Raw genomic sequence first — 22,622 nt, forward strand, 5'->3', positions numbered from 1 at the left:
ATCACCAGGTGGTAAATGATTTAATAGACCAATAAGAAAGAGAGTTCCAAACCTCTATGCCAATAACAGCTAGTTTCAGTTTTCCCCTCCCCACTCAGACCACTCCCAGACTGTCTTAGTAAAATTCTTGCTTGAGAAATTGCTCTTTGCTAAGAAGCTATTTTTTTTATTTTTCACCATTTTAATTGAAAACAATCACAGTAAGGTACTTAATTGTTACCCATAACTTATATGATATTGAGATCAAAACGGCTGCAGTGGACCTTTAAGTTGAAACTTATTCTCTTTAACAGTGTGTACTCAGACACAGACATGTCAACAATGTCTGACATGTCCTGCTCCTGACAGAGCTAAACAAGCAGAACTTTAGTCAACCTACTCATCCAGACAGATAGATGAATGAAGACATTTCCCCTATTTCATCCGTGGTTGATCTCTATGATTTAAACAACCAAATCTGTGCATGGGGCTCCTTGTCAGTTGTCACATTTTGAATCTGGCATAAGTCCTTTCTTGAATCTAATCCTTTTTATTAGAATAATGATGTCCTAGAAATATCCCTATAGAATTTAGAGGGAAAGTAATGTAATGTCAGAGAACTTCAGAGTACATTTTGTGGAAAGGTAGAGTATGGTGTCAACAAATTGCACGTTTGTAGACGGCCAAGCCATTCACATTCCATTTAAATGACTATCTGGGAGAAGAATTCCAATGGTTTCCTGTCACACACAATAGGTTGTGGAATGAGACACAGAGCTCAGCAGGAAATAGCAGGACTAAGTAGTAGGGCTACGTAGGGCTACCTGTAGAGAGTTACAGTGGCTTTGCATTTAACATAGAAACAGAAGGCCCAAATACTTCCTGAGTGCTCTATGGTGATGTGTGGTGTGGTGTTGACCATGGGGATTTGAAAGGGAATCTGTGTCTGTTTTTCTCTCACGGCTGCATTCTATTCATTTCTCACTTTGGACAGATATTTTTACATTTTAAAAGGGAATTTGCGAGTTCTTCTAAAGTGGGTTGTGTCCCTAAACAATGAATCTTACGGTTCACTTCAATGGTGCAAAAGGAATGGTTTTAACCTTGAATGTGACATTGAATTTGTCACCTAATTAAAACAACAGAAAGGACATGTGAGGTCCTCATCATATGAAGCTACAAAATTGATCTCATATTATGACATCCCACAATTATTATATTTCTGGGGTCAAGTTCCCCTCTATCAACCCTATGTGACCCTTCAACCCTCAGCTCTCCAGCAACAACAGATCACTGAGGCGGAACCTGGAACTCCGGAGCGTTCTGGAACTCTGGAACTCACTCAGTCAGTTCAATTATGTAACTCTCTCCCAGGCAGGCCGTGTGATTCCAACTGGGGACCCTGTTCCCTATGTAGTGCACTATTTCTAACCAGAGCCCTATGAAAAAGTGATGTACTATATAGGCAATAGGGTGCCATTTGGGACTCAGCCAGAGTCTGATCCCCTGTGAGAGCTTTGTTAGCTGAGACCATAATGGCAGATCTCAAGAGAACGCCACTGTTCAGCTCTCCTTTAAACAGATGAGTGGTTCCATGTCATTTCAGCAAGCCATGACACCCATCATCTCAGATTGTTCTGAAATTGTTTCTGTAGTTAGAAAAAGGTTGATATTCCTGAAACTTAGTTTGTTTAAATTACATTTTATCTCAGAGAAATTAAGCTAATTGATTGCACCCAAATTGACCATTTTAATTTATAGGATTCATATAATATTCAATAAATATAGTCACTAACATCTGATTTGAGCCAGACGTTTTCCTACCAATGAGTAAGACATGAGGAATCAACTTTTTTTGGTCAAAAGCATTCCACGGACCTTCCACACCCCATGCCAATCACACCCCAACAACCAGTATACTATATCAGTTCTCTATGTTTGACAAGTAGTATGGAGCTGCGACTTGGAGTATTGCTTCCCCATACTATGTAGTGTATTCCCTGTGAATCTGGTGATGTTTATTTCCCCCTGTTCAGAGAAATTAGTAATTGAAGTTGCTTGCATTATTCACTATAAAGTAGTGTGAAAGTACCAGGTTTTGACCACTAGATGCCGCTATATTTTCAGGTTAGAAACCTCAACACTGGGTTTGACGCTAACATCAATTCAGTTCAGTTCAACTGACTGTCTAATAGACTGACTCTCTCCATCATTACCTCTCTGTCATTAAGATAAACAATGTGAAGCACAGCTAATACGACCCTTGACTTTCATAGACAGCCAATTATCACCCACAAACAGTCCTAGGAGACCAATTAGCATGGAGACAACACGGGGCTGCCCTACTTGATGAATGTAATACATTACGTTCAAATCATATTGAAGGTAATTTGCTGGGAGTTGATAATGATAATAACACTGCCATCAGATCTCAGTGATGTTGCTAATGCAACGATATTATAACTCAGATCACAGCAGGTGAGCACTGATGGTTTCTGACACAGATAGTGGTAGGGAGTGGATATGTGATTGGGATGAAGTCATGCTGGGCCTGCACTCTCACATCCTCCCAAAACATAGCTACTTTATACATAAAACCAATAAAGGTATGTATTGGAGCATTTGATTGTGCAGACCCTTTTTATTAGCCTGTTTTACTAGCCCAGCTCACTAATGAAAAGTTGATGTGCATTTGACCTCATATGCTCTTTGAGAAATATATTGTCACTCAGTGGGGAATCCCCATTGAGAATCACTAGTGACCATTTTTTTAGAATGCTGAAGTAATTCCTGACACAATTCTGGAATAGTGAAGTGAGAAGTGCCAAGCCACGGCGCTTTCAGTTTCAATCTGAACTTGACCACTTACTGTATTGTTTCCCTCATCATTGTGGCTCTTTCTTTTTAGACGGCTCTCGCCCCCACAACCCCCACAACCCCCACAACCCCCACAACCCCCACAACCCCCTCCCTGTACAGGAAACTGCCTCATCAGTCCTAAAACCCAAACTTCAAGGGGAAGTTCCAGACAATCCACAGTGTTGATGCCAGGCCAAATTTTGTGTTCTATTCTCCCTGGGCAATGTCCAAAATGGTACCCTATTCCCTACATAGTGCACTACTTTTGACCAGAGCCCTGTGTGCCCCAGTCATTTTGGACGTAACCCAGGATTGTTCTCCCTGCACAGCTGTGGCCTCAATCAGTCAGCACATCTCCTTTATCTTGCTGGAGCAGACAGGCAGCTCTGGGACAGGGACACGTTCCTCTGTTGGTGACTATTGTTTAGGTGTTTCTCTCTGTATTCTCCCCCCCCCCCCCCCCCCACACACACACACACACTACTCTCTCAAGTGCCAAGACTTGTTGTGGTCAGGTGGAGTAGTGTTGGCAAGGGTTCAGAAGAGAAGTCCCTCCCAGGACAAAGTGTCTTAATTGAAACATAAACACACAGAGAACATAATGTTTAGAATGTCCTGCCGTCCCTTCCTTTAGGGGGAACCTTCTTACTGTGGACATAACCCATGATGCAATGGAAAAACTAAAGGAAGGTGATCAAACAGTTCAGTATGTACCCGTACCGTAGGCTCAGTCGTGTCAAAGAAAATATATTGTGAATGTTGTTTTATAAAATGTAATTCCATGCTAACATTGTTTTCTTTGGCAACCGTGGTGTAAGCACAATAGACAAGTCCTCCACGCTCTGTACATTCGGTGGATCTAATCTATTCTAACATACAGCTAATGTAGCTTATTACCACGTCATACAGCTAATGTGCCACTAGAGATCCTGGTTCGAATCCAGGCTCTGTCGTAGCCGGCCGCGACCGGGAGACCCATTGGGTGGCGCACAATTGGCCCAGCGTCGTCCAGGGTAGGGGAGGGAATGGCCGGCAGGGATGTAGCTCAGTTGGTAGAGCATGGCGTTTGCAACGCCAGGGTTGTGGGTTCGATTCCCACGGGGGGCCAGTATGAAAAATAAATAAAAATATGTATGCACTCACTGGATAAGAGCGTCTGCTAAATGACTCAAATGTAAATGTAAATGTAATGTAGCCTACTACAGAGTCTACAGCTAATGTAGCCTACTACAGAGTCTACAGCTAATGTAGCCTACTACCGAGTCATACAGCTAATGTAGCCTACTACAGAGTCATACAGCTAATGTAGCCTACTACAGAGTCATACAGCTAATGTAGCCTACTACCGAGACATACAGCTAATGTAGCCTACTACCTAGTCATACAGCTAATGTATCCTACTACCGAGACATACAGCTAATGTAGCCTACTACCTAGTCATACAGCTAATGTATCCTACTACCTAGTCATACAGCTAATGTAGCCTACTACAGAGTCATACAGCTAATGTAGCCTACTACAGAGTCTACAGCTAATGTAGCATTCTACAGCTAATGTAGCCTACTACAGAGTCTACAGCTAATGTAGCCTACTACAGAGTCTACAGCTAATGTAGCCTACTACAGAGTCATACAGCTAATGTAGCCTACTACAGAGTCATACAGCTAATGTAGCCTACTACCTAGTCATACAGCTAATGTATCCTACTACCTAGTCATACAGCTAATGTAGCCTACTACCTAGTCATACAGCTAATGTATCCTACTACCGAGTCATACAGCTAATGTAGCCTACTACCTAGTCATACAGCTAATGTAGCCTACTACCGAGACATACAGCTAATGTATCCTACTACCTAGTCATACAGCTAATGTAGCCTACTACAGTCATCAGCTAATGTATCCTACTACCGAGTCATACAGCTAATGTATCCTACTACCTAGTCATACAGCTAATGTATCCTACTACCGAGTCATACAGCTAATGTAGCCTACTACCTAGTCATACAGCTAATGTATCCTACTACCGAGTCATACAGCTAATGTAGCCTACTACCGAGTCATACAGCTAATGTATCCTACTACCGAGTCATACAGCTAATGTATCCTACTACCTAGTCATACAGCTAATGTATCCTACTACCGAGTCATACAGCTAATGTATCCTACTACCGAGTCATACAGCTAATGTATCCTACTACCGAGTCATACAGCTAATGTATCCTACTACCGAGTCATACAGCTAATGTATCCTACTACCGAGTCATACAGCTAATGTATCCTACTACCGAGACATACAGCTAATGTATCCTACTACCGAGACATACAGCTAATGTATCCTACTACTGAGTCATACAGCTAATGTATCCTACTACCGAGTCATACAGCTAATGTATCCTACTACCGAGTCATACAGCTAATGTATCCTACTACCGAGACATACAGCTAATGTATCCTACTACCGAGACATACAGCTAATGTATCCTACTACCGAGTCATACAGCTAATGTATCCTACTACCGAGTCATACAGCTAATGTATCCTACTACCGAGACATACAGCTAATGTATCCTACTACCGAGTCATACAGCTAATGTATCCTACTACCGAGACATACAGCTAATGTATCCTACTACCGAGTCGTACAACTAATGTATCCTACTACCGAGTCATCCATTATTTTCACAGAATGTACAATTGTTGTTGTTGTTGTTGTTGTTTGTCACATAGTTAAAAATAACTGATTCAGCCCACAGCTTCAGTGACAGTCACATGTTAACGATGGCATGGTATGCTACACATCACGTCTGTAACTACAAGATCCACCAGTTAGTAACGATGTAAGCACTAAAGCACATCTCGTTAGTGTCTGTGGATATGTACAAATCTCACTACAAAAGGTAAAAACTCATTTGAGACCCATTTGAGCAATTTGGGTGTCATTAGGGTGTCAGTTGAGATGCATATAATAACCCGGCCAAACGTAGTGCATTACATGGGAAATAGGGTGTCGTTAGAGACAAATATAATATTATTCTAGACTTCAAATGACCAACTCTGGAGAAGCAAAACAACATCTTTTTCCTTCAGCTTCTCAGCAGTCACCTCTTAGAGAGAGCAGCAATACGTTATAGTCTCATCCCTGACCCTCTGACCCCCTGACCCTCTGACCCTCTGACAACAATGACAAACATAGACTAAATCACTATTGTTATGCCATCAACTCTACTGACGCACTTCCCACCTTTAACGGTGTCTGAGCAGTGCCAGGGATAGATTTGTGTGTTTCCTGATTGTGTTTGGAGTTTCACTTCTGCCAACCAATCGGAGGAGTCATACAGGAAGTGGAGACAAGCACAGGCAGACAGAGTACGGTGAAGGGAGGGTTCAAGCAGTTGTAGGTGTGACCCTAGCAGTAAGACCCCCCCCCCACCAAACAATTTAAAGCGCTTTGAGAAGTTGGAAAAGTTCTATATACATCTAATAGAGTCATTAATGATATCATGTGAAATTATATGTTTTCACTTACTTTTCCCTGTACATTTTCCACCCACTTGCTCTTTTAGACTATTCATTTGCTTTTAAATAACTCAAAAAGACAGCCACCTTTCAAATAACTATCTTTATTCATCTGTGCATTCCTCTGTACAAAAATCATCATCATCATCATCAGGTTAGGCAGTGGTCTGTTTGTAGTATAGGCAATATAATACTGTACATCACTTTAAACTTTACAATATAAAACTTAGCATTTTAACAATTACTGTCCAACACATTGGGTTGTGATGAGGACAGTGGGTTTCATTATTATAAGGCCTTCCATCAGGAAACAGCAGGTTGGCATAAACCCAAATGTACAACACTTGCTAATCACAAGATATATAGTGGGAAAAGTAGTCCACTACATAGGATGCCATTTCACACACGTTCGTGTTCTCCTGTTGAAGAGATACACGTTGACTATAAAACAGCTTCATTTAGCTGTGAATACGTCACCAGTCTGAGGGAAGGGATGGAGTCTATCACCTCAGGTCCAGTAGTGTTCTAGATATTGGAACATGATGCCCTTTCAATTCCTCATGTTTGACCCTTTCCCCCCCCCCCCAGAGGGGCCCAGAGTGAGCTGGCTTTCTCCGAACAGAACAGAACTGTGCAATTTTAGATCTGTGTGTTTGTGTGTTCAGAGGTAGCCAGCCGTGCAGCCTCTGGCCTGTTCTCTCTTCTCTCTCCCCGTGGTCTCAGCAGCTCTCTCTCCCTCTCCGGTCTCTCTCCATCGCTCTCCGTCTCGCTCTCTCTCCACTCACATCTCTGTCAGACAGACACACACACACAGTCATTAGCATGCAGCAGCCTGGTACTGATGCCGAGAGCAGTTATGATTCATGAGGAACAGCACTTCTCTGTCTCTGACCCACTGGTAGCACGGTGTGTATGTGTGTGTGTGAGTCTGCATGCATGTCTGTGTGTGTGTGTGTGTGTGTGTGTGTGTTTGCGTGTTTGTGTGTGCATGTCCGTGTGTGTGTGTTTGCGTGTTTGTGTATGTGTGTGCATGTCCGTGTGTGTGTGGTTGTGTGTGTCAGCGTATCTACATCTCTGTGTGTTCTCTGAAACAGCACTGCCTCTCTACTGGTAGTGGTCACAGTGATAGTCATGTACTATAGACTATTATCACTGGAGGGCATGTAGATAGCCCACCTCAACCCTGCAGACACTAGAGGAGCTCTGGGATTCACTAAAGTGATAGATTGAAACACTAGACTAAAGCGATAAAGAGAATGAAACACTAGACTAAGTATGAAAAAAAAAAATGTATGCACTCACTAACTAAGTCGCTCTGGATAAGAGCGTCTGCTAAATGACTAAAATGTAAATAAAGAGATTGAAACACGAGACTAAAGTGATATAAAGAGATTGAAACACCAGACTAAAGTGATATAATGACATTGTCAGGATGTGGGGAATTTTGGTTTTGTTCTGAGATGCATACCAGCAAGTTCCCGGTCCAAACTGTCGATGAATCTCTGTAGGTCTCCTGTGTCTCCCATCCTGGCTGCTGAGTAAAAGGAGAGCATGTGAGAAAGGAGAAATAGAGAGTGGTGGAATGGAACATTTCTGTGGAGATGCAGCAGTTGCTGCTCTAAGTTCACTGGCATTTCCTCCTTTGGACCAGAGCAGGAAATGTGATCCAACTCCCAGAATTATATAAGAAGAACCTGCATCCCAAATGGCACCCTATTCCCTAGAGCCCTAAGGGCCCTGGTTAAATGTAGTGGACTATATAGGAAATAGGGTACCATTTGGAGCACACTGAAGGAGTCAGGACACAACCCCTGGTTTAACCAAGATGGAAAATAAGATTCACAGACTTAAACAGCCCATAATATAAAACTCCACTGAGCCAGTGAGGCGCCTGCAGCACACCTCAGACTGAACGACATGGATCTTCTAGTGTTACGTTTAGCTTATGTATGTCTACCTCCCCCGACCCCCTCTCTCCAGGGGTACCTTATTTAGCCATTATACCAACCCTAGGCCACCCTGCCCAGATGAGGCCAGATAGCTGTAGAAGGCTGTAGAAGCACAACAGCCAAGCTTTGTTGTGTAAACTCAACTCAATAGTGATCTATTGTAATGCTCTAATTATCTGTGTAAAAGTGATAGTGATCTGTGTATGGACTGATAGTGATCTCCTACTACAACTCTAGCTGGTCAGATAGCTCAGGGCTAGTTTAGATGGTCAACTGATGTAGTGGTATAGGTCTCCTTACCTTTGGGCGTAACTGTTATGCCTGCAGTGTGGAGCTCTTCTTCACTGGTGTTCAAACTGTTACCCAGAGACGCCTCACTGCCTGGCGGGAGGGAGAGATGAGGGTGAGGGTGAGGGTGAGAGAGAAGGAGAGAGAAATGTTTACTGTTAATTTTTATTGTTTATTTCACTTTTGTTTATTATCTACTTCACTTGCTTTGGCAATGTTAACATATTGAATTGAATTGAGAGAGAGAGAAGGTTAGACCACAAGAACACATCCACACGTGGCACAACTAATATATATTATAAACTGGGTGGTTCGAGCCCTGAATGCTGATTGGCTGAAAGCTGTGGTATATCAGACCGTATACCACGGGTATACTGTCTTATTTTTACTGCTCTAATTACGTTGGTGACCAGTTTATAATAACAATAAGGCACCTCGAGGGTTTGTGGTATATGGCCAATATACCACGGCTAAGGGCTGTGTCCAGGCACTCCGCGTTGCGTCATGCATAAGAACAGCCCTTAGCTGTGGTATATTGGCCATATACCACACCACCTCAGGCTTTATTGCTTAAATATATGCCATTTAGTAGACACTTAATCCAAAGCAATTTATATAGTCATACTGCATACATTTTACATATGGGATCAAACCCACAACCCTGGAATTGCAAAGTCCATGCTCTACCAACTGAGCTACAGTGGACCATTCTGACAGCTAAAGTTGAATTTTACTTTCAGATTGAATGATGTGCAAAATAAAATAATGCAATCCTTCATCCACAGACAGTCATGCACATCCATTCGATGTAATGGAGCAAACGTGCATTACTTGAAACAGTGTTATTTTGTGTTACTCTCTATTTAAAAAAAAGTTGATGCATGTTCATGAGCCGATGTTGTCGCCAGTAAAAAATGTCAAGTGTTGGTTGATGAAAGGGGCTCAAACGGCAGCTACCCACAAGCGTATTTTCCCCTATTCTCCATCTGACTCACCGTTTACGCACAAACCCCACGCGCCCTCCTCCACGTATGTATGGAACACACAACAACGACCATAAAGGTTTAGACCTAAAGGCTACTCACTGCAGTCACTATTGTCCTCCACGCCGCTGTCGCTGACCACTGAGCCGTCATCCCCTAGCCGGGTGCGCCGTTTGGCATCAGACAAGAGCCGCTCGTATGCGGACGGGACGCTTTGGGAAGGCTCTCTCAACTCCTCAACCACGTCAGCGAACTCCTGGAGCAGACCAGTTAGCTCCAGCTCCAAGTCTGATCGGGGATTTCGAAAATTATTTTAGTTAGAGTGGGAATCATTCAATTCATGATGGAATATAATTACTTTACAAATGTATTTTAATTAGCCGATTAATAATAGGCCTAAAGTGATTCATGTGCCATTAAAAACTAAATAATTTATACCAAACAAAATCAGGCTATTTGAAATCAATCCACATTAAAAATCTACAACAGCAGGAATAAAATACAAGAACAAACGCTGCAATAATCAATAGTCTAATGATAAAAATGTAAATATCAAGCCAATGCTCAAGACTCACCTGAAAAGTTATCTGTGGGCATTCTGAAGTTTTCTGTAGACATTCTGAAAAGCGGGAATAGTGCGTCGATTACTAATATAATATAGCAACTGTGCAAGAAGTGAAGTTTCAAGTTGACAGTTGGGGTCTTCTGTTTATAAAGCCTCCTTAGACTTTACTCACAACCGGAAAAGACGCGCTCTGCAGCATCCAATCAGGTCACTGCGGCTTCTGTGGTTACCGTAGTGCGTGGGAGTCTCGAAAGTAACAGTAAAGGGCGAGGAAAAACCTTTTCCCCTATAGGTAAACGAATGAACGGAAGAGTCTCAGAAACCCAAAGATAGAGGCTTATGCAACTCTGGGCCATATTTTTCTGAGGGGTTTTCAATAGGTCACAGAAATCCTCTCTAAAGGAAATTGAAGAACAGAACGATGAGATTTTGCTAAAATATTTTATGATTTCAACCTTTATGTAATACATTGTAGGCCTATGGTTGTCTATTATCTATTATAAACAGCCAATCTGTCTATCATATTACTGTTTTCCCAGGAAAAGCGTCTTTACTAACATTAGCCCACCTTAAAGGCCTAATCATAAAGTTACTTCTTATTATGCTTTTTGGAAATTAACCCGGAAGTATATTCACTGTAGAAGGCCCGTTATTGTAAAGTCACCTGAAACTACTCCAACCAACCAACAGGGGTCACTCAAGAAGTGAGAATGAAACATTACAATTAATGTCGCTAACAAAGTAGACCGCTGTCCTACTGACTGACTTACTGGTGGTATGCCTACACCTCTGGGGAGATTAAAGACGGTTTACAGTCATATTTCTATATTTAGTTAGGCAATATTAGAATTGGGGAAGCACTCTGAGACCACAGCGATCCCTTGCCATTTGTGGCCACAGTTGACACAGGTGGAATTGGAACTTTGTGGTGGAATAACTGTCCCCAAACTGACTTCTTTCTCATCATGTATAACATTAAGTATGTTCATATGGTTACAGATAAGAACCTTTTGTATGTCATATCTAATATCTTATATTCGGTTGTTCCTTTCACCAGAACCATTTAGATAATCCTTTTACATTTACTTTCAATTAGTAAATGCCTCAAACCACTAAACCAGAGATATACATTACAGGAAGAAGGTAAAGAATGCTGAGTAACCAGTTGTTCTGATTTGCTGCTGCACACTGTCCAATCAGCTTATTAAGTTACCTGTAGTGGGAGGGGCACAAGGTGTGTGTGTGTGTTAGCACAGCAGTCCCCAGGTAGGCAGCAGGTATACAACCCCGCCTCCAGCCCCAGTCTACAACCCCGCCTCCAGCCCCAGTCTACAACCCCGCCTCCAGCCCCAGTCTACAACCCCGCCTCCAGCCCCAGTCTACAACCCCGCCTCCAGCCCCAGTCTACAACCCCGCCTCCAGCCCCAGTCTACAACCCCGCCTCCAGCCCCAGTCTACCTCCCTACACCAGTCTGGCAGAGTGACAGGTGGGAGGGGCAGGAGAGGAGGAGTGGAGAGGGTGCTAACAGTCCCCAGGTAGGCTACAGGTATAGCTGCCTCCAGCCCCAGTCTTCCTCCCTACTCTTAGCAGAGGTGGAGGCAGAGGTAACCCAGATAGGTGTCATGTGTGGAGGCTACGGGCCAATGGGACGGATGATAACATGAACTGGGCTGGACTCCTTCAGGTCAGTCAACCATTAGTCAGTCATCTTATCACTTAATGAACAATATATCTGTCATGCTAATTACTCTAAAAACCTAATAAATATTTGTTCACCAATATTAGTCGCAGCATAGTAGTATTGTTGATCATTACTTGGTCCTTGTTTTGGTAGCTCTCATATGACAGGGAGCTAGTGAATGGATAATAGGTCATAGGTCATGGGTTATTGTTGTGACTGGGAGCACACGAAAAAGAAAACCCTCTGTACGCTTCTTGGATGTTTTAAGAATAATGCTTGATGATAGCTATTATTCACTATTAATATGGAACATCATCATGCAAATATGTAAATTGTCATAAATTATGTGCATATGTTTTGTTAAATGCTTTATTATAATTCCACAAGCATGTTTTGTCATTAGTTAGGGTCCAGTAGGTTTGACTAGTAAGTGAATAAGGGGGTGAGATATATCAGATTATATTGCAGTACTGCTGCACACACAGGATGCGTCCCCAATACCACCCTATTCCCTAAAACGTGACACAGTCCCTACTTTTACAGTAGCCGCTGAGGTAGTAATGCCACTGTTAATAATAGATCATTAAAAGGAAGGAAGATGTTTCCATCCTAGCCTACTTCAGGGGGAAGTTCAGAGGATTATCATTTCCTCATATGAATGTTTTTCCTCCTCACAAGAATGTTTTAAGTTCCCTATTCGGGTTCTCCTTTAGAACGTGCCATGTCATGGTCCATATCAGTGCTTTACTACACACCAATGTCCTCTAGTCTTCCAAGTCCTACGTTTTCACTTAATGTTCTATGTTCTCCTTTAGAATGTGCTGGTCATCGTCCATCTCAGGCAGATCATGTGCTACGGTTCCGTTCAGATCTCGGTTCCAGAGGAGCAGGAGGCTGGGGTCCGGGTCGGGTCCATCGGGTCCACGTTCCCCCCCCCCTACCAGCTCCTGACCCAGGTCTACCTCAGGGTGGACCAGGGAACAGGGGATGTCTACACCACCGACCACAGGTGGTTATTTATTGAAACTCATTCTAGATGATGTGGTAGTCTACAGGCCTTTTGACTGTTTCTTTACCTAACTGGATGGATTTTTGCACTTCAATGTTTACTGTTGCTGTATGCTTTTAATGTATAGCTGCTGCTGATAAAGAAACTTCCTCTTGACTATTAACAAAGTAATGATCTATCTATCGCAGGATGGACCGAGAGGCCCTGTGTCCTGACCAACCCCAGGCTGGGGAGTGTATCCTCCCACACGACGCCATCGTGGGCCCTGAGGCAGAGCTGGTGAAGTTCATGGTGGTTGTAGAGGACATCAATGACCACACTCCTCACTTTGACAACACTGAGATCCATCTGAGTGTCTCTGAGGATGTGGCTGTGGGGACCAGTTTCTTATTGGACGACCAGGCAGAGGACAGAGACATGGGACGTAACGGACAGCTGCAGTACCACTTAGAGGGAGCCGGTGGGTTTTTCAGTGTGACAGTAGAAGAAGAAGCAGCCATTTTGTTTTTGGTTGTGCGACAAGGACTAGACCGCGAGAAGCAGGATCTTCATGAGATGACTCTAGTGGCCACAGACTGTGGCTCTACCCCACTAAGCGTCACAGCAACTTTATTCATAAAAGTGACTGACGTGAACGATAACTGCCCAGAGTTTAGCCTGGACAGACCCCAGAAGGTGGTTATTACAGTGGAATCACCCAGAGACACAGCAGTAACCAGGGTCAGAGCCACAGACCTAGACCTGGGCCCCAACGCTGCTATCACCTACTCCCTCAGCCCCAAGGTCTCAGAACGGGCCAGGGAACTCTTCAGTCTGGACAGTCACACTGGCCTGATCAGCCTGAGAGGAGACCTCAGAGACCGCCACAGTGACAGTGTTAGTGTTAGTGACAGGGGAGAGGAGGTGGTGTTGAAAGTGTTAGCCAGCGGCCCCCACTGCCCCCCTGCAGACACTCAGGTAACCATATCCCTGCTCCCCGCTCCACACCAGGAGAATGGCATAAAGATCAGGTTCATAGCAGAGCATCAAAACCAGACGATAGTGTTACAGGAAAACCAGCCCCCCACGGTCTTGGCTTTGCTAGAGCTGCCGGGGGACACTAGTAGTGTTAGAGGCTCATCGTCTCTCTCCATTGAAGGAGAGGTGCCTTTTTCTTTGAGCCTGCAGAACAGCAAATATCTCCTGTCAACATCAAAGCCCTTAGACTATGAGATGAAGAGTGAATATCATGTTTCTGTAGTGATGCGTGGTGGTGTCGGGGAGCCTGCAGCTCAGGGCTTCCCTATGAGAGTGATCCGGGTGAGGGTGGTGGATGTGAATGATAATGCTCCACAGTTTCTCCAGAGTCCCTATCTGATAGACATAGAGGAGAATAACCCTGTTGGGGCGTCTCTGCTGAAAGTCAGGGCGCAGGATGCAGACAGCAGTCAGAACGGGCAGGTCACCTACAGACTGGGCCGACCATCACACACGGCGGCAGCGGCAGCCATTTTTAGAATCGACCGAAACACAGGTCAGCTGACGGTTTCTGTACCCCTGGACAGGGAACAACAGGACGTTCACAGACTAACTGTTGTGGCCAGAGATAACGGCGCTCCTTCATTAGAGTCCTCCGTGACGGTGACGATCACCGTCCTGGACCAGAATGATAACGCTCCTGTCTTCCTCACCCCTCACTTCATCTTCTTCATCCCTGAGAATATACCTCCCCTGGCCCAGGTGGGGAAGGTGGGGGTGTCGGACTTGGACTCAGGGCTTAACGGGGAGGTGGAGGTGAGGGTGGTGAACAGCAGTGTTGGCCCCTTCGTCATAGACAACGCCCAGGGGATGTTGCGCTGCATGGCCGATGTCGACCGCGAGAAACAGGACCGCTATGAGTTAGATCTGTTCGCCACCGACAACGGACGCCCGTTACCTCTTACCTCTGTCGCCAGGGTAACCGTGTTCATTGAGGATGTCAACGACAACCAGCCCCAGGTCATCCTACCCAGCAGCAACTTGTCGTGTCTCGCCATCTCCACAGGGACCACCACAGGCACCATGGTAACCAAGATCTACGCCATCGACGAGGACTCAGGGTTAAACTCGGAGATCACATACACCATTGCAGCGCAGGAACCACCGGGCACCTCTCCATCATCCCATCACCATGGTGACAGCAGCAGCAGTCCCTTCCAGCTGGACGCTCAGTCCGGTAACGTGATCTTAGCCCAGAGGCTCATGGGTAAGGACCTGGGGATGCACCACCTGTTCATCGTGGTGAGTGACGGTGGGAAACCAGCGCCCCTCCACACCACTGTCTGGGTCAACCTGCTGGTCAACGACACCTTGGAACCATGCCACCTGGACACCATGCCAAGATCCCTGCCCTACAGACTGGCACAGACGCCCTCCGAAACGCCAGCTGAGACGCCCGTCTGCGACAGACATGCTCAGTTGATCGTGCTGCTAGGCCTGGGCATGATGGCAGCCTCGCTCTGTCTGCTTCTGGTGACGGTTGTTTTATACATTAAACATGTAAAGGAGAATCAGATTCCTCTACGCATTCAGGAGAGATATTCTTCAGGAGAAGCGTTTTAATGAGAGAGAGGCAGTGCTTGTTCTGACTGGACTCTATATTATGTATAGCTGACGTTTCTTGTATACCATGTAAAAAGTATGAAATCAATTCTACAATTAAATACATTTTCACTGTTTTCACACAAAAGAGTCTCTCTCTCTTTCAGTATTCTAAATTGAAACGCTCTGGTTAAATGTCTTAAACAATCCAATATACATTTTATCAAGCTAACGAATAAAGTAAAGAAATAAAGAACCCAGCTTTAAGGTGAGGTGAAGATTTAAGGAACATCATTGATAACAAATGAAAGAAAGCTTTCTTTCTTCATTTGCCGTGAGGTTTATATTTAATTTACTTCAGTTAATTGTAGCCTAGTGTTAGTAGTAGAGGCTAATTTGAGATGTGTGACCTGTCAACTGAGGCAGACATCGATGTTAAATAAGGGATATAAATTCAAAACTTGTCTTGTACAAAAGAGTGAGAAGAAGAAAAAGTGAAAGTGGTTTTAATCACAAGATCTTTATGTTCCGTTTCCATTATCTTTAGCCTAATCCCTGGTCAGATCTTTATGTTCTGTTTCCATTATCTTTAGCCTAATCCCTGATCAGATCTTTATGTTCTGTTTCCATTATCTTTAGCCTAATCCCTGGTCAGATCTTTATGTTCCGTTTCCATTATCTTTAGCCTAATCCCTGGTCAGATCTTTATGTTCCGTTTCCATTATCTTTAGCCTAATCCCTGGTCAGATCTTTATGTTCCGTTTCCATTATCTTTAGCCTAATCCCTGGTCAGATCTTTATGTTCCGTTTCCATTATCTTTAGCCTAATCCCTGGTCAGATCTTTATGTTCCGTTTCCATTATCTTTAGCCTAATCCCTGGTCAGATCGTTATGTTCCGTTTCCATTATCTTTAGCCTAATCCCTGGTCAGATCTTTATGTTCCGTTTCCATTATCTTTAGCCTAATCCCTGGTCAGATCTTTATGTTCCGTTTCCATTATCTTTAGCCTAATCCCTGGTCAGATCTTTATGTTCCGTTTCCATTATCTTTAGCCTAATCCCTGGTCAGATCTTTATGTTCCGTTTCCATTATCTTTAGCCTAATCCCTGGTCAGATCTTTATGTTCTGTTTCCATTATCTTTAGCCTAATCCCTGGTCAGATCTTTATGTTCCGTTTCCATTATCTTTAGCCTAATCCCTGGTCAGATCTTTATGTTCCGTTTCCATTATCTTTAGCCTAATCCTTGGTCAGATCTTTATGTTCCGTTTCCATTATCTTTAGCCTAATCCCTGGTCAGATCTTTATGTTCCGTTTCCATTATCTTTAGCCTAATCCCTGGTCAGATCTTTATGTTCCGTTTCCATTATCTTTAGCCTAATCCCTGGTCAGATCGTTATGTTCCGTTTCCATTATCTTTAGCCTAATCCCTGGTCAGATCTTTATGTTCCGTTTCCATTATCTTTAGCCTAATCCCTGGTCAGATCTTTATGTTCTGTTTCCATTATCTTTAGCCTAATCCCTGGTCAGATCTTTATGTTCTGTTTCCATTATCTTTAGCCTAATCCCTGGTCAGATCTTTATGTTCTGTTTCCATTATCTTTAGCCTAATCCCTGGTCAGATCTTTATGTTCTGTTTCCATTATCTTTAGCCTAATCCCTGGTCAGATCTTTATGTTCTGTTTCCATTATCTTTAGCCTAATCCCTGGTCAGATCTTTATGTTCTGTTTCCATTATCTTTAGCCTAATCCCTGGTCAGATCTACAGACTGTGTGCCAGTGTCAGCCGAACACAAAATGCCTGACATAGTGTACTTTGATCCAGTGTTTTTAAAGCTGGGAGACAGCTGCATGTCAAAATAGAAAACTAAACCCTCCATTTCTATTTGTGTTTGCACCAGCTGTTTTTTTTTCCTGTAAGGGATAAAACAACAAAAACAAAACATGAAAATGACTTGTGTCCCTAAGTAGACAGTAGGTGAACTTAATAGCCACTCAATGTAAACCTAAAGTAGCTATATACGACTATTAACTGTCTGTGTGGGGTATCGGGTGTTAGGCTACTGTACACTAGTCCCTTAATGGTGACAGTCTGTGTGGGGTATCAGTGATGGTGGAAGGTGGTGGGGGGGGGGGGGGGGGGGTGATGGTGGAAGAGGTAAGGCTGCAGTGGGGGAGACGCTGGGTCAAGGGAGGACAGAGGAGGTGGGGGGGGACAGAATGAGGGGTTGTAAGTTACATATGGACAGATAGGTGAGAGGCTGGAACGGTGGGCCGGGGGGGGAAGTGGGGGAGGCAGAGGGTTTGTATGGATCAACAGACAGATGAGAGGCAGCAGTGGCAAGAAACATCACCATCTTAAGTCACAGAGCAAGTCCTCCCTCCATCACCCGACACCTGGCATTCTCACTCCTCTAGTGTAGTGTTACACCACATCTCACCCAGCCAGGACAGAATACACTGTACTGTACTTCTAGAAGGAGTAGACTACTTCTCCTGCTGTTGTCAGGAGCCTTGTTCAGAAGGGTGCAAGGTTACAGACAGCACAGTTAGAAGAGTATTATGTAGAACAGATGTGATTGTCTGTTATAGAATACAGGTGCAGCTCAATAAATTAGAATATTGTGGAAAAGTTAAGTAATTTCAATAATTCATTTGACAAAGTGAAACTCTATATATATATATATATATATATATATATATATATATATATATATATATATATATATATATATATATATATATATATATCTCGTGGATTAATTACACAAAAAGTGAAATAGTTCAAGCCTGTATTTGTTTTAATCTTGATGGTTACGGCTTACAGCGCATGAAAACCCCAAATTCAGTATCTCAGAAAATTAGAATATGACATAACACCAGTGAAAAAATGAAATGTAATACAGACATGTCGGCCTTCTGAAAAGTATGTTCTTGTACATGCAGTCAGTACTTGGTTGGGGCTCCTTTTGCATGAATCACTGCATCTATGTGGTCCTCTGTAGCTCAATTGGTAGAGCATGGCGCTTGTAAAGCCAGGGTAGTGGGTTCAATCCCCGGGACCACCCATACGTAAAAATGTATGCACACATGACTGTAAGTCGCTTTGGATAAAGCGTCTGCTTAATGGCATATTATATTATTATTATGTGGCGTGGCATGGAGTCGATCAGCCTGTGGCACTATTGAGGTGTTATGGAAGCCCAGGTTGCTTCGATAGCGGCCTTCAGCTCGTCTGCATTGTTGGGTCTCGTGTCTCTCATCTTCCTCTTGACAATACCCCATAAATTCTCTATGGGGTTCAGATCAGGCGAGTTTGCTGGCCAATCAAGCACAGTAATCCCATGGTCATTGAACCAGGTATTGGTACCTATGGCAGTGTGGGCAGGTGCCAAGTCCTGCTGGAAAATGAAATCAGCATCTCTATAAAGCTTGTCAGCAGAAGGAAGCATTAAGTGCTTTAACATTTCCTGGTAGACGGCTGAGTTGACTTTGGACTTGATGAAACACAGTGGACCAACACCAGAAGATGACATGGCTCCCCAAATCATCACTGACTGTGGAAACTTCACACTGGACTTCAAGCAAATTGGATTCTGTGCCTCTCCACTCTTCCTCCAGACTCTGGGACCTTGATTGAACAGCCCCCGCGATATGCAATTTTTCAGGGAAGTCAGGAACCAATATACACAATCAGTTAGGAAAGCAAAGGCTAGCTTTTTCAAACAGAAACTCCAAAAAGTTTTGGGACACTGTAAAGTCCATGGAGAATAAGAGCACCTCCTCCCAACTGCCCACTGCACTGAGTCTTGGAAACACTGTCACCACCGATAAATCTACAATAATCGAGAATTTCAACAAGCATTTTGCTACGGCTGGCCATGCTTTCCACCTTGCTACCCCTACCCCGGCACCAGCTCTGCATCCTCCGCTGCAACTTGCCCATGCCCCCCCGCTTCTACTTTACACAAATCCAGACAGCTGATGTTCTGAAAGAGCTGAAAAATCTGGACCCCTACAAATCACCTGGGCTAGACAATCTGGACCCTTTCTTTCTAAAATTAGCCGCCGAAATTGTCACAACCCCTATTACTAGCCTGTTCAACCTCTCTTTCGTAACGTCTAAGATCCCCAGAGAGATTGGAAAGCTGCCGCGGTCATCCCCCTCTTCAAAGGGGGTGACACTCTAGATCCAAACTGTTACAGACCTATATCCATCCTGCCCTGCCTTTTGAAAGCCAATCCGGTTTCCGAGCTGGTCATGGGTGCACCTCAGCCACGCTCAAGGTCCTAAACGATATTATAACCGCGATCGATAAAAGACAGTACTGCGCAGCCGTCTTCATCGACCTGACCAAAGCTTTCGACTCTGTCATCCACCGCATTCTTATTGGCAGACTAAATAGCCTTGGTTTCTCAAATGACTGCCTCGCCTGGTTCACCAACTACTTCTCAGATAGAGTTCAATGTGTCAAATCGGAGTGCCTGTTGTCTGGACCTCTGGCAGTCTCTATGGAGGTGCCACAGGGTTCAATTCTCGGGCCAACTCTATTCTCTGTGTATATCAATGATGTCGCTCTTGCTGCTGGTGACGCTCGGATCCACCTCTACGCAGACGACACCATTTTGTATACATCTCGTTACCTTCATTGGACACTGTGTTAACAAACCTCCAAACGAGCTTCAACGCCATACAACACTCCTTCCGTAGCCTCCAACTGCTCTTAAACACTAGTAAAACTAAATGCATGCTCTTCAATCGAATGCTGCTGGCACCCGCCCACCCGACTAGAATCACTACTCTCGACGGGTCTGACCTAGAGTATGTGGACAACTACAAATACCTAGGTGTCTGGTTAGACTGTAAACTCTCCTTCCAGACTCACATTAAGCATCTCCAATCAAAAGTTAGATCTAGAATCGGCTTCCTATTTCGCAACAAAGCCTCCTTCACTCATGCTGCCAAACATGCCCTCGTAAAACTGACTAGCCTACCGATCCTTGACTTCGGCGATGTCATTTACAAAATAGCCTCCAACACTCTACTCAGCAAATTGGATGTAGTCTATCACAGTGCCATCCGTTTTGTCACCAAAGCCCCATATACTAACCACCATTGTGACCTGTACGCTCTTGTTGGCTGGCCCTCACTACATATTCATCACCAAACCCACTGGCTCCAGGTCATCTATTAATCACTGCTAGGCAAATGTCTGTCTTATCTTAGCTCACTGGTCACTATAGCAACACCCACCCGTAGTCTGTGCTCTAGCAGGTATATCTCACTGGTCATCCCCAAAGCCAACACCTCCTTTGGCCGCCATTCCTTCCAGTTTTCTGCTGCCAATGACTGGAACGAACTGCAAAAATCTCTGAAGCTGGAGACTCTTATCTCCCTCACTAACTTTAGGCGTCAGTTGTCAGAGCAGCTTACCGATCACTGCACCTGTACACAGCCCATCTGTAATTAGCCCATCCAACTACCTCATCCCCATATTGTTATTTATTTTGCACTCCAATATCTCTATTTGCACATCATCTTTTGCACATCTATCATTCCAGTGTTAATACGAAATTGTAACTATTTTGCACTATGGCCTATTTATTGCCTTACCTCCATAATTTACTACATTCGCACACACTGTATATATATTTTCTGTTGTATTTTTGACTTTATGTTTTGTTTATTCCATATGTAACTCTGTGTTGTTGTTGTTTTTATCGCACTGCTTTGCTTTATCTTGGCCAGGTCGCAGTTGTAAATGAGAACTTGTTCTCAACTGGCTTAAACCTGGTTAAATAAAGGTGGGGAAAAAATAATAATCATAATCATAAAAAATGAAATGCAAAATGTACTTTCATCTGAAAAGAGGACTTTGGACCACTGAGTGACAGACCAGTTCTTTTTCTCCTTAGCCCAGGTAAGACGCTTCTGACGTTGCCTCTGGTTCAGGAGTGGCTTGACACGAGGAATGCCACGGTTGTAGCCCATTTCCTGGATAGGTCTGTGCGTGGGGGCTCTTGATGCACTGACTCCTGCCTCAGTCCACTCCTTGGTCTGTGCGTGGTGGCTCTTGATGCACTGACTCCTGCCTCAGTCCACTCCTTGGTCTGTGCGTGGTGGCTCTTGATGCACTGCCTCCTGCCTCAGTCCACTCCTTGGTCTGTGCGTGGGGGCTCTTGATGCACTGACTCCTGCCTCAGTCCACTCCTTGGTCTGTGCGTGGTGGCTCTTGATGCACTGACTCCTGCCTCAGTCCACTCCTTGGTCTCTGCGTGGTGGCTCTTGATGCACTGACTCCTGCCTCAGTCCACTCCTTGTGAAGCTCCCCCACATTTTTGAATGGCCTTTGCTTGACAATCCTCTCAAGGCTCCGGTTATCCCTGTTGCTTGTGCACCTTTTTCCTACCACACTTCTTCCTTCCTCTCAACTTTCCATGAATATGCTTGGATACAGCACTCTGTGAACAGCCAGCTTCTTTAGCAATGATCTTTTGAGGCTTTCCCTCCTTGTGGAGGGTGTTGATGACTGTCTTCTGCACAACTATCAAGTCAGCAGTCTTCCCCATGATTGTGAAGCCTACTGAACTGGACTGAGTGTCACGTTCGTTCATGAACGGGTCAGACCAAGGCGCAGCGTGATATGCATACATGTTTATTTGACTATTAAACACAACGACAAAACAAGAACCAAAATGTGAAGTCCAAGGTACACAAACAACATACCTAACACGGAACAAGATCCCACAACCCACTAGTGCCAATAGGCTGCCTAAGTATGGTCCCCAATCAGAGACAACGAGCGACAGCTGCCTCTGATTGGGAACCACACCGGCCAACATAGAAATACAAATACTAGAATATACAACATAGACAATCACCACATGGAAATACACACCCTGACTCAACAAATAAGAGTCCCCAGAGTCAGGGTGTGACACTGAGAGACCATTTAAAGGCTCAGGAAACCTTTGCAGGTGTTTTGAGTTAGTTAGCTGATTAGAGTGTGACACCTTGAGTCTACAATATTGAACTTCTTCACAATATTCTAATTTTCTGAGATACTGAATTTGGGGTTTTCATGAGCTGTAAGCCGTAATCATCAAGATTAAAACAAATACAGGCTTGAACTATTTCACTTTTTGTGTAATTAATCCACGATATGAGTTTCACTTTGTCAATTGAATTATTGAAATGACCTAACTTTTCCACAATATTCTAATGTATTGAG

The 22,622-nt window shown here is 44.0% G+C and overlaps 2 protein-coding genes across 3 annotated transcripts; one reads left to right on the forward strand and one right to left on the reverse strand.

Moving 5' to 3' along the window:
- Positions 1-6,440: 6,440 nt before the first annotated feature.
- LOC311104700 (regulator of cell cycle RGCC-like) lies at positions 6,441-10,298 on the reverse strand. Of its 2 annotated transcripts, none has more exons than XM_084146582.1 (5): positions 10,152-10,298; positions 9,679-9,864; positions 8,606-8,686; positions 7,825-7,890; positions 6,441-7,145 (listed from the first exon to the last, which is right to left on the reverse strand). In XM_084146582.1, exons 1-5 carry the CDS (start codon positions 10,192-10,194, stop codon positions 7,138-7,140), a joined length of 384 nt encoding a protein of 127 aa, XP_084002708.1. In that variant the 5' UTR covers positions 10,195-10,298; the 3' UTR covers positions 6,441-7,137. The 2 variants fall into 2 exon arrangements, with proteins under 2 accessions (XP_084002708.1, XP_084002707.1); XM_084146581.1 differs by having other exon boundaries at positions 7,825-7,887; positions 10,152-10,275.
- Positions 10,299-11,793: 1,495 nt separating this feature from the next.
- LOC311104990 (protocadherin-20-like) lies at positions 11,794-15,412 on the forward strand (the record flags this gene model as incomplete). Its single annotated transcript, XM_084146976.1, has 3 exons — positions 11,794-11,826; positions 12,639-12,832; positions 13,021-15,412. The coding sequence occupies exons 1-3, from the start codon at positions 11,803-11,805 to the stop codon at positions 15,410-15,412; spliced, it is 2,610 nt and encodes an 869-aa protein (XP_084003102.1). The 5' UTR covers positions 11,794-11,802.
- Positions 15,413-22,622: the final 7,210 nt, after the last annotated feature.

This window comes from Coregonus lavaretus (genome assembly GCF_964263955.1).
Source record: "Coregonus lavaretus genome assembly, chromosome: 29".
Taxonomy (NCBI): Eukaryota; Metazoa; Chordata; class Actinopteri; order Salmoniformes; family Salmonidae; genus Coregonus; species Coregonus lavaretus.